At 40.0% G+C, this 13281-nt stretch overlaps 1 protein-coding gene across 1 annotated transcript; it reads left to right on the top strand.

Annotated features, from left to right (window-relative positions):
* Nucleotides 1-358: 358 nt before the first annotated feature.
* LOC311237164 (zona pellucida sperm-binding protein 4-like) lies at nucleotides 359-13001 on the top strand (the record flags this gene model as incomplete). Its single annotated transcript, XM_084324973.1, has 7 exons — nucleotides 359-677; nucleotides 1271-1455; nucleotides 2457-2601; nucleotides 3542-3734; nucleotides 10957-11104; nucleotides 11265-11340; nucleotides 12895-13001. 7 exons carry the CDS (start codon nucleotides 359-361, stop codon nucleotides 12999-13001), a joined length of 1173 nt encoding a protein of 390 aa, XP_084181099.1.
* Between the last annotated feature and the right edge of the window lie 280 nt (nucleotides 13002-13281).

Genomic DNA, 13281 nt, shown 5'->3' with positions numbered 1-13281 from the left:
GAATTGCATCTCAAAGTGCTTCACAGTAGCTTATTTTTGCCACAGTAGCAAAAAAAGTTCACAAAATTGGCAGATCAAGAGCAATGCATAAAGTGCAGACGTAAAATAAGTATAAAACGAGCATCAAAATAGAACATTAAATCACATAGTTCTTCACATTAGGATCTACCTCTATACCGACTGCTCCCCCAGAAAGCGACCAATAGCTAGGGCATTTGATTGGCAACGGCAGTCAGCAAATAGTAAGTAAGTCAACATGGACCCAACTATTATAAAAGTCTGCACAATTTGACCCACACTTCTCACAGCATTTGGCAAACATTTCAGATCACTTGTCTGAAGCCGTCAAGCTACGGCGATGAAGTGGATCGTGGCTTGCCTGGTGACGGTGGCCACTCTGGGCTGTCTGTCAGATGCTCAGCGTTATAAGAACATTCGGGAGCCAAAGCAGCCAAAGCAACCATACAATCCACCACGATACAATCCGCCTGTGGAGCCACAAGTTCCGCAGCCGCATGTTCCGCAGCCACAAATGCCACAGCATACAGAACTGTCTACTTCCTGTGAGGTATACGAGCCTCATAGGATACGTTGTGGCACCGAAGACATCTCCCAGTCGGACTGCGAGGCTGACACCTGCTGCTTCGATGGACGAATGTGCTACTATGGAAGAGCTGGTAAGAGCTGTTTCACCTTGTTCTCCGTATACCCAAATTGTCACAATACCACACTTGTTTTTTGCGGTTTGAGTCCTATAGGTTTGCTTACATGCTGTGTCTGACTCTTAAACACCAAAACCTGCACGGACTACAACATGTGTCGTGTGTCATGCCAGTTAGGGTACCTTGTGTATACTGCACTTTGTGTATACTGTGTATACTTGTATTCTTACTCGTAGTATATATTCAGATTCAAATGCGTTATTCCCTATATTTATTGTAATGTATAATATAACCGATACAACATACAGATCTTCATCTTCACCTTTGTTTACACTGTTTATTTTTCTCATATTTATATGTTCAGAGTTAATTATATTGTTTACCTTGTTTATTTTTTCCTCATATTTTTATATTCAGATCTAATTGTATTGCCTATATTTATGTCTTTCTACTATTACCCTGCCCTTCCTCCCCTCCCCCATGCTGCTACGAAGTCCGAATTTCCCCAAGGGGATCAATAAAGGAGTATCTCATCTTATCTTATCTCGTCTTATCTTATGTTGTTTTCTACCAGTGATGGTATTGGTTTTCTGTTGTCTTGTTGCCAGTGACTGTCCAGTGCACCCAGGATGCCCAGTTCATCGTGGTGGTCGCCAAGGACGCCACTCTGCCCCAGATAGACCTGAGCTCAGTGGCCCTTCTTGGAGAAGGTGCAGGATGCACTCCCGTGGACTCCAACTCTGCCTTTGCCATCTACCAGTTCCCCGTCACTGCCTGTGGCACTCTCATGACGGTAGGGTCTTCATTTTGTTTGGATTTGTGCAACGTTTTGTAACGAAGCGATGAAGACTGAAACACTGTTGACTTCCTGCAGGATAACGCTGACACTGTAATTTATGAGAACCGGATGTTGTCCACAACTCCTCAAGTGCTTGATGGGCCTCGTGGACTAATCACCAGGGACACCACCTATGAGTATGATCTTATGTTTGCTTTCATCACCGATTTAAATTCATGAGTTAAAGAAGCTTTAAGTGGTGTTTTTTTGTGGGTCAGTAACATGGGTCTCGCAGTCCTTCTGTTCTGCAGTAAACACAAAATACATGTTCTGGTATCCTGTTCCCACTTTATCCAATCAGGAGATAGAACCCTAGATATTTTTTTTACTTATTTCAAGAAATCCTGGCAAGCCAAATTTTCTTACTTCACCTGGTAGATTATTTTACTTGTTTCAAAAACACATTTGCTTAAAACTAGTTTTTATTAGCCTACTTATTTTTGTCAGACCATTTTTGCAGTGTGGAGTTCTCTCTCCTGAATTGGATAAAGTAGGAACGGGATGCTATAAAATGCATTTTCTGTTTACTGCAGAGCCATACCAACCAGACATTCTATATCAGCGAGTGTGGAGCTATTATTTTAACATGTAGAACACTTATTTTAACAAACCAAAACGGCACCTTTTTAAAATAACCTTCTTCTCCAGAGAGAGAAAAGAAGATAGATACCAGTTTCCTCTGTGCGTTCAGTAGAAAGCGATCTGGCTGCATGTTAGCCTAGCTTAGCACAATGAATGGAAGCGGACATGACCGGTTAGCCTTCGGGAGAGGTGTTAGTTGGACAATGCCTATACTAACCAGTCATGTCCGGTTCCATTAATTGTGCTAAGCATAACATGCAGCCAGCTGATTCATTATGATCAGCTCAAGAAATACAAGGACAATCAATAACATTTACATCAAACCACTTGCTGATCTTGGAGCGTATACATTCTTTCCCAGGGTTCTCTTCCAGTGTATATATATTGGCACCTCAGTTCAAGCTCGGGTCATTGAGGTCCAGTTGCTTCCTCCGCCTCCAGCTGTCTCGGGCCCGGGACCCTTGCGTGTGGAAATCAGGCTGGGTAACGGACAATGTCATACCAAGGGATGCGACGAAGGTCAGTGTGTCATGGGTTTTACTTGGTTTGGTAGTCCTGTGATTGGACAGCTGTTGTAAGGAGGACAAATGATTCATACATCCTTACATGCATATCCTGTACACTGTGTTCCCAGTCACTATATAAGCCATAAACGGCCTATATGATCAGGGATGTGCACAGGTATGGGCTATTGTTGCCCTGGCAACAGCCCGTTTACTCTGATTGGCTGAGTTTTTCTTTTTACATAAAACATTTACAAGCAGCTCCGCTGCAAATACAGGGAAGGGCAAGAAGGCGCAGCGGCACTGCCGCACCCCTGGTGCCCCTACGGTTGAAAAATGTCACGCTAAAGTTACCATTTTGAGTGGCGAAAACAAGAGGACGTGCCCCATTGGTGCCCTTCCAATGGTCTAAACTTAACCATGTGCCCCTACATTTAAAACATATTTTATACTTTTATATAAGGGGCAATAGCCCCTCCAAATGTCTGTGCACGTCCCTGCCTATGATATATAATCAGCGAAGGGAGACCTTATGGACTAATATAAACAATAGTCGAGACACAGTACAGTACATGTGTCAATGAAAGCGCACATGTCAGAATCTACATGTTGAATATGTATCAAGTAATTTGTCTGTGAGAAATATTATATATCATTAAATATTTATTTTGCACTTAGTTTTTTAGAAGCTGTTTTGAGTTGAGCCTTTCCTTTAGTTTAATTTGAACTGCCATTACACCATTACTACACATAAATAATGTTGTTTTTGTTGTCCCCCCCCCCCCCCCTTCTCCTTAGTGTCTGCTTAGCAGTTTTGTCGTTATTCGTTACGAATAACTTGAATCCCTATTATCTGTTAAGTGACCCAAACACCCGCAGCCCTCTCACAGTGGGGGTGGGTTTTCAACCTTCGGCTGCCCCAGCGTAACCAATCTTCTTTCTCCATCTTCGAGCAGAGGAGGTGGCCTACAGGTCCTTCTACTCCAACGATGACTACCCTGTCACGAAGGTACTGAGGGAACCTGTGTACGTGGAGGTCCGCTTCCTGGAGAGGACCGACCCCAATATCCACTTGACTCTGGAACGATGCTGGGCGACATCAGACCAGAGACCCGACAGTCGTCCTCAGTGGGACCTGCTGATTGACGGGTAAGAGGAAGTGCTGGACCACTGATTGCACTTCCGAGTTACATGGAGCTTGTGGGGGGGGGGGGGGGGGGGGGGGTGTATAGAGAGCGTGCAGGGGAATGAATAGGCTTGTTTGAAATTGGCGAGGCTTGTGCTGTTTTTACTACCGCCTTGCCAAGCGCATTGCATGACGGTTAGAATGTTGTCTGACTTGCTCTGGAAATCTGACTAGGCGAGCCGTGGAAATCCTACGGGAGCAAGGCACGTGCAGTCACAGCACAGTACCTCTCCACTGACTGCTCGACGCAATGCATGATGGGAAAAGGCTTGCTCTCGTCTGCACAAAGCGCCCATTGGCTCAGAAAAGTTGTCACCACCCACAAGGAGTCTCATTTATTACTATTAATATTATTGAATACAGGAGTTTGTGTACCAAGAGGTTCTTCAAATAACGTTATCTTACCCATCATTATTCCAAGATAAACTTCATGAACTGTCAGACAGACACCAAATAATTTTTATCAGAGTACTGACATTCACAATTGAACGCTTTGCACATTCCTCATAAATGCTGTCTTAACTCATTCAGCGCCAGCTATTACCCTCATCCCTGTTGTCAATGCGCCAGCTTTCCATTGCCTATTTTCCCTGTGTGTCACGATGTTTGCAGAGCTATATCTATATTCTATATTATAGCTATGGAGACAATACTATGGCTCATTTGACAGTCACTATCTCTCGTCCAACATGTAAAAATAGTAAATGTTTTCATGTATACGTTTGCGTGTTATCCCGTGGTGAGAGTGATCCGGGCTAAGTCCTGAAAAGCTTAAAGAGTTATGGAGCGCTATGTGAATTTTGCTAAAGTCTTTCGCGTTGCTCGCCTGGACACGTTACTATTTCAAAATCAAAGGTATATATGTTTCATCATGAATGCATCAAAAAACTACCCCCCCCCCTTTGATGCTCTGATCGTCAGCAACGGCATACGTTTTGGAGTATGTTACATTATGGTTGTTGCGATCGATGTGAAATCATTGTTGGATCAAAGTAGGATTGATGTCATATAGTCCTTACCTTTACTAGGAGGTATCCCAAAAATAATATTCCAATTGATCGCGATTTCCAGTATTGATGTCCATCGGGTCCCTGACATGAAAATATGCATGAAGTGTGCTGAACGCGTTCCAAAGTGCTCGGATGAAGCGATTCACGTGTCTTGGTCTAAATTCTCCGCCCGGATCATATAAGATGTAACACACAGTGTGAAATCAGGTTTCAAAGGGTAGGCGATACTGCCACCTAGCCGTGAATGAGTTAATAACCATCTCTGCAATGGAGTTTATATCAAAATAATTATATCAACCCCCTGAACAAATAGTTGGTGATTGCTTCAAGTCGATTCTACAGACGGACTGTTTCTATAATCGGAATTAAATAATTATAATGATAATAAATACGACAATTACGTTTTGCATTTATAGTCATGACTCAATGAGCAATCTGAGCATTACCGCTCGTATGTACAGTACTTCACTAAGCCATCTGCCTCACAGTTAACACAATTGCGCGATATAGTGAAATAGACTAGAATAGATTAACAAATTCCATATAAATCTATAGTTCATTAACGTTGCAGCAGCGTTTTTTTATAATTATTATTTTATTTTTACTTTCTTACTTTTTTTACTGTATGTAGCACACTCTCAGGGGCTCATAGAAACAAGCATTTCATCATAAAGTATTCTGTATTTTATTATGACAAATAATAAACAAACTTGAACTTGAACTTGAACTGTATCCTGCACACACACACACATACACACATGCACACGCTACAGCGCGACAGTGATTTGAGACTCCAGATGATAATAATAATAATAATAATAATAATAATAATAATAATAATAATAATAATAATAATAATAATAATAATAATAATAATAATAATAATAATAAATGAAGACTTGATTCACATCAATTTGTGTGAATGAGTGAGTGTTATAGTATTTCTACCTATTCTCATTATACCCCCCACATAAAATCCAAAGGATAATTAGCTGGCCAAACATTATCAGTGCGCTCTCGAAATTATAATTAGCCGAAATTATAATATATAGGCTATATCTCGTTGCACACATCTTACATGATAAAGCATCTGCTGAATAATTCAGTTTTGCCTCAAAATATACTGTATATATAATTCTGTTTTGCCTCAATATACAGTATATATATATATATATATATATATATATATATATATATATATATATATATATATATATATATATATATATATATATATTGATGCTAAACAGAATTATTCAGCAGTGTGAGAGTGTGTGTGTGTGTGTCTGTTGTGTGCGTGCGCGCTGCGGCAGGTGGGCAGGAGTGCGCAACAAGATGGTATAATGGAATATTAATACAGTCTATTCCACTATAGGTATATAGTGTGCTGTGTGATGACAATACATTTTAATCTAATCTAATTTTGATCCGTCGCAAAACGCTTCCTCGCTACAGTGAATACGGGGCAATTCCAAACCTCTATTTCCACATGGCCCTCGCATTATAATGAGCTGGACAGGTGTGTGTGTGTGTGTTAGGGCTGTCCCCGACAAAGGATTTGGATAGTCTACTATGATTGGCCAAAATTTGCCGTTAGTCGACTATTCGTCAAAAAAAAAAAAAATATATATATATATATATATATATATATTAGGGATGTCCGATATTATCGGCCGACCGATATTATCGGCCGATATCGGCAGTAAAATGTGATATCGGAAAATATCGGTATCGGTTTAAAAACAAAAAAAAACAATAACAATATTTGTTATATATATATCCAGTGAAATTATTAGTTACCTGAAATTATTCAGTTTTTTGGACGGGGAAACCCTGCATATATCGGTATCGGTTGATATCGGTTGATATCGGTATCGAAAATTAAGAGTTGGACAATATCGGAATATCGGTATCGGTAAAAAAGCCAATATCGAGCATCCCTAATATATATATATATTTTTTTTTATCATTTCATTTGGGCTGTGGGGGTGCTATCCCATTCTCTGCCAGAGCTTATTCTCATCAATATACCCAGTCTGCCACCACTGTAAGCCTATGGAGATGTTCACCTTCTTTGCAGGGCTATAACTTTTTAAATTGTATTGCTAAATTGACATTACTATGGCCCATTCAACATCGATTATATATCGTTCAGGATGTAGGAACGTTTTACTTTTTCATTCACACATTCATACAAAAATACGGTCTAGAGTATAAATATGTTTTTATCGTTTTCTGCAGTATTTCATAGAACGTGAGTTATAGCCATAAATGCATATAATAGATCATCAAATGCAGTTTGATACCGATTGACGCCAGATAAAAAATTTCAACTGTACATGATCCCAGACGTTATGACTCATCATGCGCGGTTGACCGGAGGGGGGGGGGGTCGTTTATAATTCAATGACCGACGTTAAATGATTCATGTAGTATGGGTGATATATTGATCAGAGCAGTTTGTATCGAAAATGGTAAAGAAACAGGCTGAAACTCACCCCAGTCTCCTCGTAGCGTTGGTTGATGAGCGTGGAGCAAAAAGATCGCTATTATGGGATGTTGATCTAGGTCAGGGGTGGCCAACCAGTCAGAGACTAAGAGCCACAAAAAAATGACTGTGGTACCACAAAGAGCCACACCATATTATACCAGCGTTTCTCAACCTTTTTTTTCAGTCACGGCACCCTTCATGTGTTTATAGGTCTCACCCTCTGGCCTCTGAAGTTGCTAATGTCTTTTTTATTTGGGCCTCACAGGGTTAAAAGTACCCTGTGAGACCCACGGTTGCAAAATTACAAAATCACTTTTAGCCATTTAAAAAAAATAATGTTTATTTAAAAAATGTTAAAGGGGAACTATTTTACTATTTCTTTCACTATTTGGGCACTTTTACACAATTCCTGTGAGTCTATGGAACACCTAGGTTTTTTTCCAAAAAAATGCATTGTTTTGTATTTCTAATCAAGTACTAAAAACCGCATTTTTCTACCTCAAGATCTTAAGCCGTTTTGAGGCTGGGCTCCAACCACTGTGTGGCCTGGTGCCAACTGCCACATCAACTGCCACATTATTATGCAGCTGAGAAATCTCTGACATCACAGATATGCACATTTTCAGATGACTCAGTTCAGTGAGGGTGAATATTGTGAGAGGAGAATTGGAAGAATTCGCCAATATGAGAATTAGAGACATATATCCTATTAATATAAGTCCACATAGCTAAGAAACAATGGTAAACACTGAAAAAAGCCATTTATAAGATAGTTCCCCTTTAAGCACATGTATAGTCAATTGGTCCTGTTGTTCAGCCTCACAATGCTATTTGATAGTAAATGTGTTTATATGTCCCACCCTCTGAAGTTGCTAATTTCTTTTTAATTTGGGCCTCACAGGGTTAACCTCTTAAGCCCGAGATATACAGTAAAAGTGTATATTTTCAGCATTATGTTTGTTTACCAATTATTTTAACTGTTATTGGTGAAATATAAGATTATAGAAATCTCAGGGCATTGAGTCGGAAACCGGCGCATATTGACAGGAGGAAGTGGCACAGCCAAAAGTGAGTGTAGTCTTTTGAAGGAAGAGACTCAGGGCTTTCAAATTTCGAAAAACTACCCTACCCAGCTCACACCAGCCCCTGTCAATCATCTGACTTCTGGATTTACTTTTTAATTTCTCTTATTTTTTGGGATTATCTCCCACAAACCTGAACGTTATTGCCATAAAACAGAACGCAGTTAGTTTCTCTACCTTTCTGTGAACGTCTTGCAAAAAACGGTGTTGCAATATGATGAAAAATGGTGGAGAAATTTACATTATAAAAAAGATGGCAGAATTCAGTACTGTATCTACAAAACCTTCTGTTTAATCATCTTCCCTTTATTCATTTGCTTAGATTTTTCAGGTCTGGTCAATTTTAGCATGGTGTTATTTACAGTCAAAGATAATTTTTTTTTTAAATAGAATTGATATTCTCCTTTGGTTCATTACAATTTACTCAAGCCTAGTAACAGACACACTATTTCTGACACTGATCCATATATGTCCCTAGATTCAGATACCAAGAACATGCAAATGGACCATTTAAAAGAAAAATCAAATGTTTATTCTACGTCCTTATGGAATGAGTGACATAAAAAAAAAAAAAAAGTAAAAAAAAAAATTAAAAAATATATTTTTTTTTTATTTTTTTTTATTTTTTTTTATGGATGGAAGAGCCGCACATTGACGGGCAAAGAGCCGCATGCGGCTCGCGAGCCGCGGGTTGGCCACCCCTGATCTAGGTGAACCATTTCCGGGTTGTATATTACTAATACACGTCCAATCATGTTGTTTATTGAGTTATGGCAACGGATCGATATGCACGGTGTGTGGATGGAGTCCCGCGAGCGATAACGAGTGGCCGGACGTAATAGGGTAAGGACCAGCCATTTCCGGCCACTTCCGGTTTTGGCAACTCGCCGATCGGCCACCAGGTGGCGGTATTGAAGCGTTGGAGAGTTGAGCGGAGATCTACAGCACCAGTCATGACTCCGTGGGTGAAATGTGAATACCATGACGAAAATTTGAAATATTGATCTCAATGACGCCTTAATCAGTCATTGGCAGATTACGCATGGCGGAGAATGACGTGTTAATCAGTCATTGGCGGGAGATGGGTCTGAAGGAGTCGACTGAAGGCTTCTTGTCCTCTGCAAAAGCATGCAATTGGTCCACTGATACATCTAGATATTTGTCTAGTCTAGTGTGCTCATTAGATGGGTGAAATCCCCTTTCAGTGCCTCTGTGCCTGTTTTCTTAGGCAGTTAGCCTCTGGTATGCGTGCCATTAGGCCATATTCTAGGCCTCTTTTCTTTTGAAAAAAAAAAAAAAAAAAAAGAATAACTATTTGTTTTTGTTTTTTGTATTCGACTAAGAGGTTGGCAGTCGACTACGGCTCCTTTCGACCGATTAGTCGACTAATCGACTAATAGGGGTCAGCCCTAGTGTGTGTGTGTGTGTGAGAACGTGAACGCGATATCTGCCATGCTAGACTAGGCGAGCAGGCGATAAGGCTTGTTATCAACTCTGAAGTGTTCGACTTTCTGACTCCTCCCCCGGCTGCAATCGTCTACTCTTGCTTGTTTTCTAGGCGAGCCGAAAGTAATCTCAAACAAGCCTAATGTTGATTAGAGCTACGTAGCTACAACCACTTATGTCAACATTCATTCATGCGCTCCCTTTCCCCCCTTTCCCCCTCCCCCGCTCTCTCCCAAGAGCTCAAAATACCGGAAGTATAGTGGTCTATAGCAGGTTTAAATTTTAATTTTTTTTATTCATTCAACCTTTATTTAAACTTGAGGGACACTGACGCTTGCCTCATTTTCGATTTTAATAACAGAAATCTATTACAAAATGTCCAGGCGGTTTTAATGTAAATTCTCTGCTCCTTTTATGCCATAGTCTACAATTATGCCAACTAGTCTATTTTGTGTCTGCTGTGAAGCACTTTGGGCTGCAATTCTTGTATGAAAGGTGCTATACAAATTAAGTTTATTATTATTACAGTTACATGAGTAGCTATACAACTAAAAGAGATGGAATAACACAAAGAAAAAAACAAGTAATGAGCATGATAAAATCAATAAGATAAAGACTGGAAACAAGAAACAGGAAAAGCAGACTAATAGCAATTACAAAATTACATACAATGGTTATTAATTAATGCTATAAATTGTTCAAAGGTTGGAAGAGTATGTAAAGTGCATTGAAGGGCGTTCCACGAGTATGGAGCACTAAAAGAGAAAGCAGTTTCGACTTGACGACACAAACATTCTAAATGGACGACATTCAAATGCTTTGTCTAGTACTTTGTGTAGTACCAGTGTAGAAATGTGCTATAAAAATGCAGCCATTCATTATGAATACACTATCCAGACTGTGATTGTTGTACTGTAGATGAGAACTATTTTACTGCACTGCACTATTTTACTTAAGTGTCTTATTTTATGCTAATGTATGTCTTATTGCACTGCTCTTATTCTGTCTACCTTTATTCTATGTCTGCACGTTATGCATTTATTTAGTCAGAAACTTGCTAAGTCCTTTATAGATTTTAATGTCAAATATATTTCAATCTTTTTTTATTTTCATAGATTTGAATGACTGAAATATATCACTGTCTTTTGTCCGTCAGATGTCCCAACCCAGACGACCGTAATTACCTGACGTCTTTGGTCCGTGTGGATGAGTCATCAGGACTGGAGTATCCAACTCACCACAAGCGTTTCCATGTTAAGATGTTGACCTTTGTGGATCACACCACTGGACCCCTGCGAGAGAGGGTACTGCACACGCTCAATTGACCCATCTCAAACCATGCTTTCTTTTTTTTCATCTGTTTTTTTAATTAATTAATTAATTTGTATCCTCCAAACACAACTGTTGCTTAACAGATAACAATTATCTTCTGTTTTTAAATATCTCCTTATATTTCCTATACAGGTGTTTATCCACTGTAACGTGGTCGTGTGCAAGCCCTGTGCCACACACTCTTGTGAATCTCAATGCCACAGACAGAGTGAGTAATACATTGGCATGACCGAAAACATCAATAGGTTGTTTCCCTGGAGCTGGGTAGACATTTTGTTCAGTTTTATATTGGTATGACTATGATTTATGGTATGGTGACCATGCCAACCAGCCGATTGGTTGCATCTGTCGGAGTGTGTGTGTTTCTAACATGCTTCCTATCATCCTTCCTATGCTTCCTAACATCCTTCCTATGCTTCCTATCATCCTTCCTATGCTTCATATGCTTCCTAACATCCTTCCTATGCTTTCTATCATCCTTCCTATGCTTCCTATTATTATTCCTATTATCCTTCCTATGCTTCCCATCATCCTTCATATGCTTCCTGACATCCTTTCTATGACTATGATTTATGGTATGGTGACCATGCCAACCAGACGATTGGTTGCATCTGTCTGTGTGTGTGTGTTTCTAACATGCTTCACATCACCCTTCCTATGCTTCCTATCATCCTTCCTATGCTTCATATCACCCTTCCTATGCTTCATATCACCCTTCCTATGCTTCCTAACATCCTTCCTATGCTTCATATCATCCTTCCTATGCTTCCTAACATCCTTTCTATGCTTCATATCATCCTTCCTATGCTTCCTAACATCCTTTCTATGCTTCATATCATCCTTCCTATGCTTCCTAACATCCTTTCTATGTTTCATATCACCCTTCCTATGTTTTCTATCATCCTCCCTATGCTTCCTATTATCCTTCCTATGCTTCCTAACATCCTTTCTATGCTTCCTAACATCCTTCCTATGTTTTCTATCATCCTCCCTATGCTTCCTATTATCCTTCCTATGCTTCATATCATACTTTCTATGCTTCTTAACATCCTGCCTATGCTTTCTATCATCCTTCCCATGCTTCCTAATATCCTTCATTTGTTTCCTAATATCCTTCATATGCTTCCTAACATCCTTCCTATGCTTCATATCATCCTTCCCATGCTTCCTAATATCCTTCCTATGCTTCCTAACATCCTTCCCATGCTTCCTAATATCCTTCCTATGCTTCCTAACATCCTTCCCATGCTTCCTAATATCCTTCCTATGCTTCCTAACATCCTTCCTATGCTTTCTAACATCCTTCCAGGACCCAAAATGGGTCGCCAGCCTTCTTCTGGTGGGTTCCCACATGACAACTTAGTAATACGTTTGTGTTTCATATGAGCCTGGGTCCCACAACAAGAAAAAAATGTGGGTCCATGAAAGGTTTAAAGGAACATGCAAACATTATGGGAAATGCACTTACCTTCTTCTCCAGAGTCGGACAAGGAGATGGGATACCTATTTCCTCTTTGTGTTCAGCAGCCTTGCTTAGCACAAAATAATGGAAGCAGATACGAACCACTAGCCTAGCTTAAAACTCCGGGAGAGGTGTTTTTGGCCAACAGCTAGGCTAGGTGGTCCGTATCCTTTGTCTGTAGCAGATAACTTGAGTTCGAGAAACTCTGATCCAGAGGAAAAAGTCAGACATCTACACGGTGCCATATTCTGTTTCTTATTGCTCTGACTGCAACTGACAAACCACATATATTCTTTACAGGGAGAGATGTTAAGTCCGTCGATCACCAGATGCCTGGCAGTACCGATACGGTCACCAGTGGAGAAGTAATCTTTGTTGAGCATCAGCCAAAGGACATCAAATCATAGCTTTGTCATCACTACTCGCCATGCTGACGTTAAAGTGAGGGCTTTACAAATAAATGTTAAAGTCACAGAGTGTCTGTTCTGTTTTTCATAGAATAGAGGCCCGTTTGTGTACTTCTCTTTCATCCAACATGGCTGCCTGTAACCATTGGTAACCACTTTGGAAAGAAAATCCCAGATTTTTTGCACAGTCAAACCTTTATTTATTCTCAAAGACAATTGAGGTCACCCTCATTTTCAATATCGTCGAGACTTTACAGACATTTCATTGCACACATTTCTA

The sequence above is a fragment of the Notolepis coatsorum genome (assembly GCF_963971535.1).
Source record: "Notolepis coatsorum genome assembly, chromosome: 11".
Taxonomy (NCBI): domain Eukaryota; kingdom Metazoa; phylum Chordata; class Actinopteri; order Aulopiformes; family Paralepididae; genus Notolepis; species Notolepis coatsorum.
Note: the sequence above shows the minus strand (reverse complement) of the source record. Positions and strands in the feature narration are given on the sequence as shown.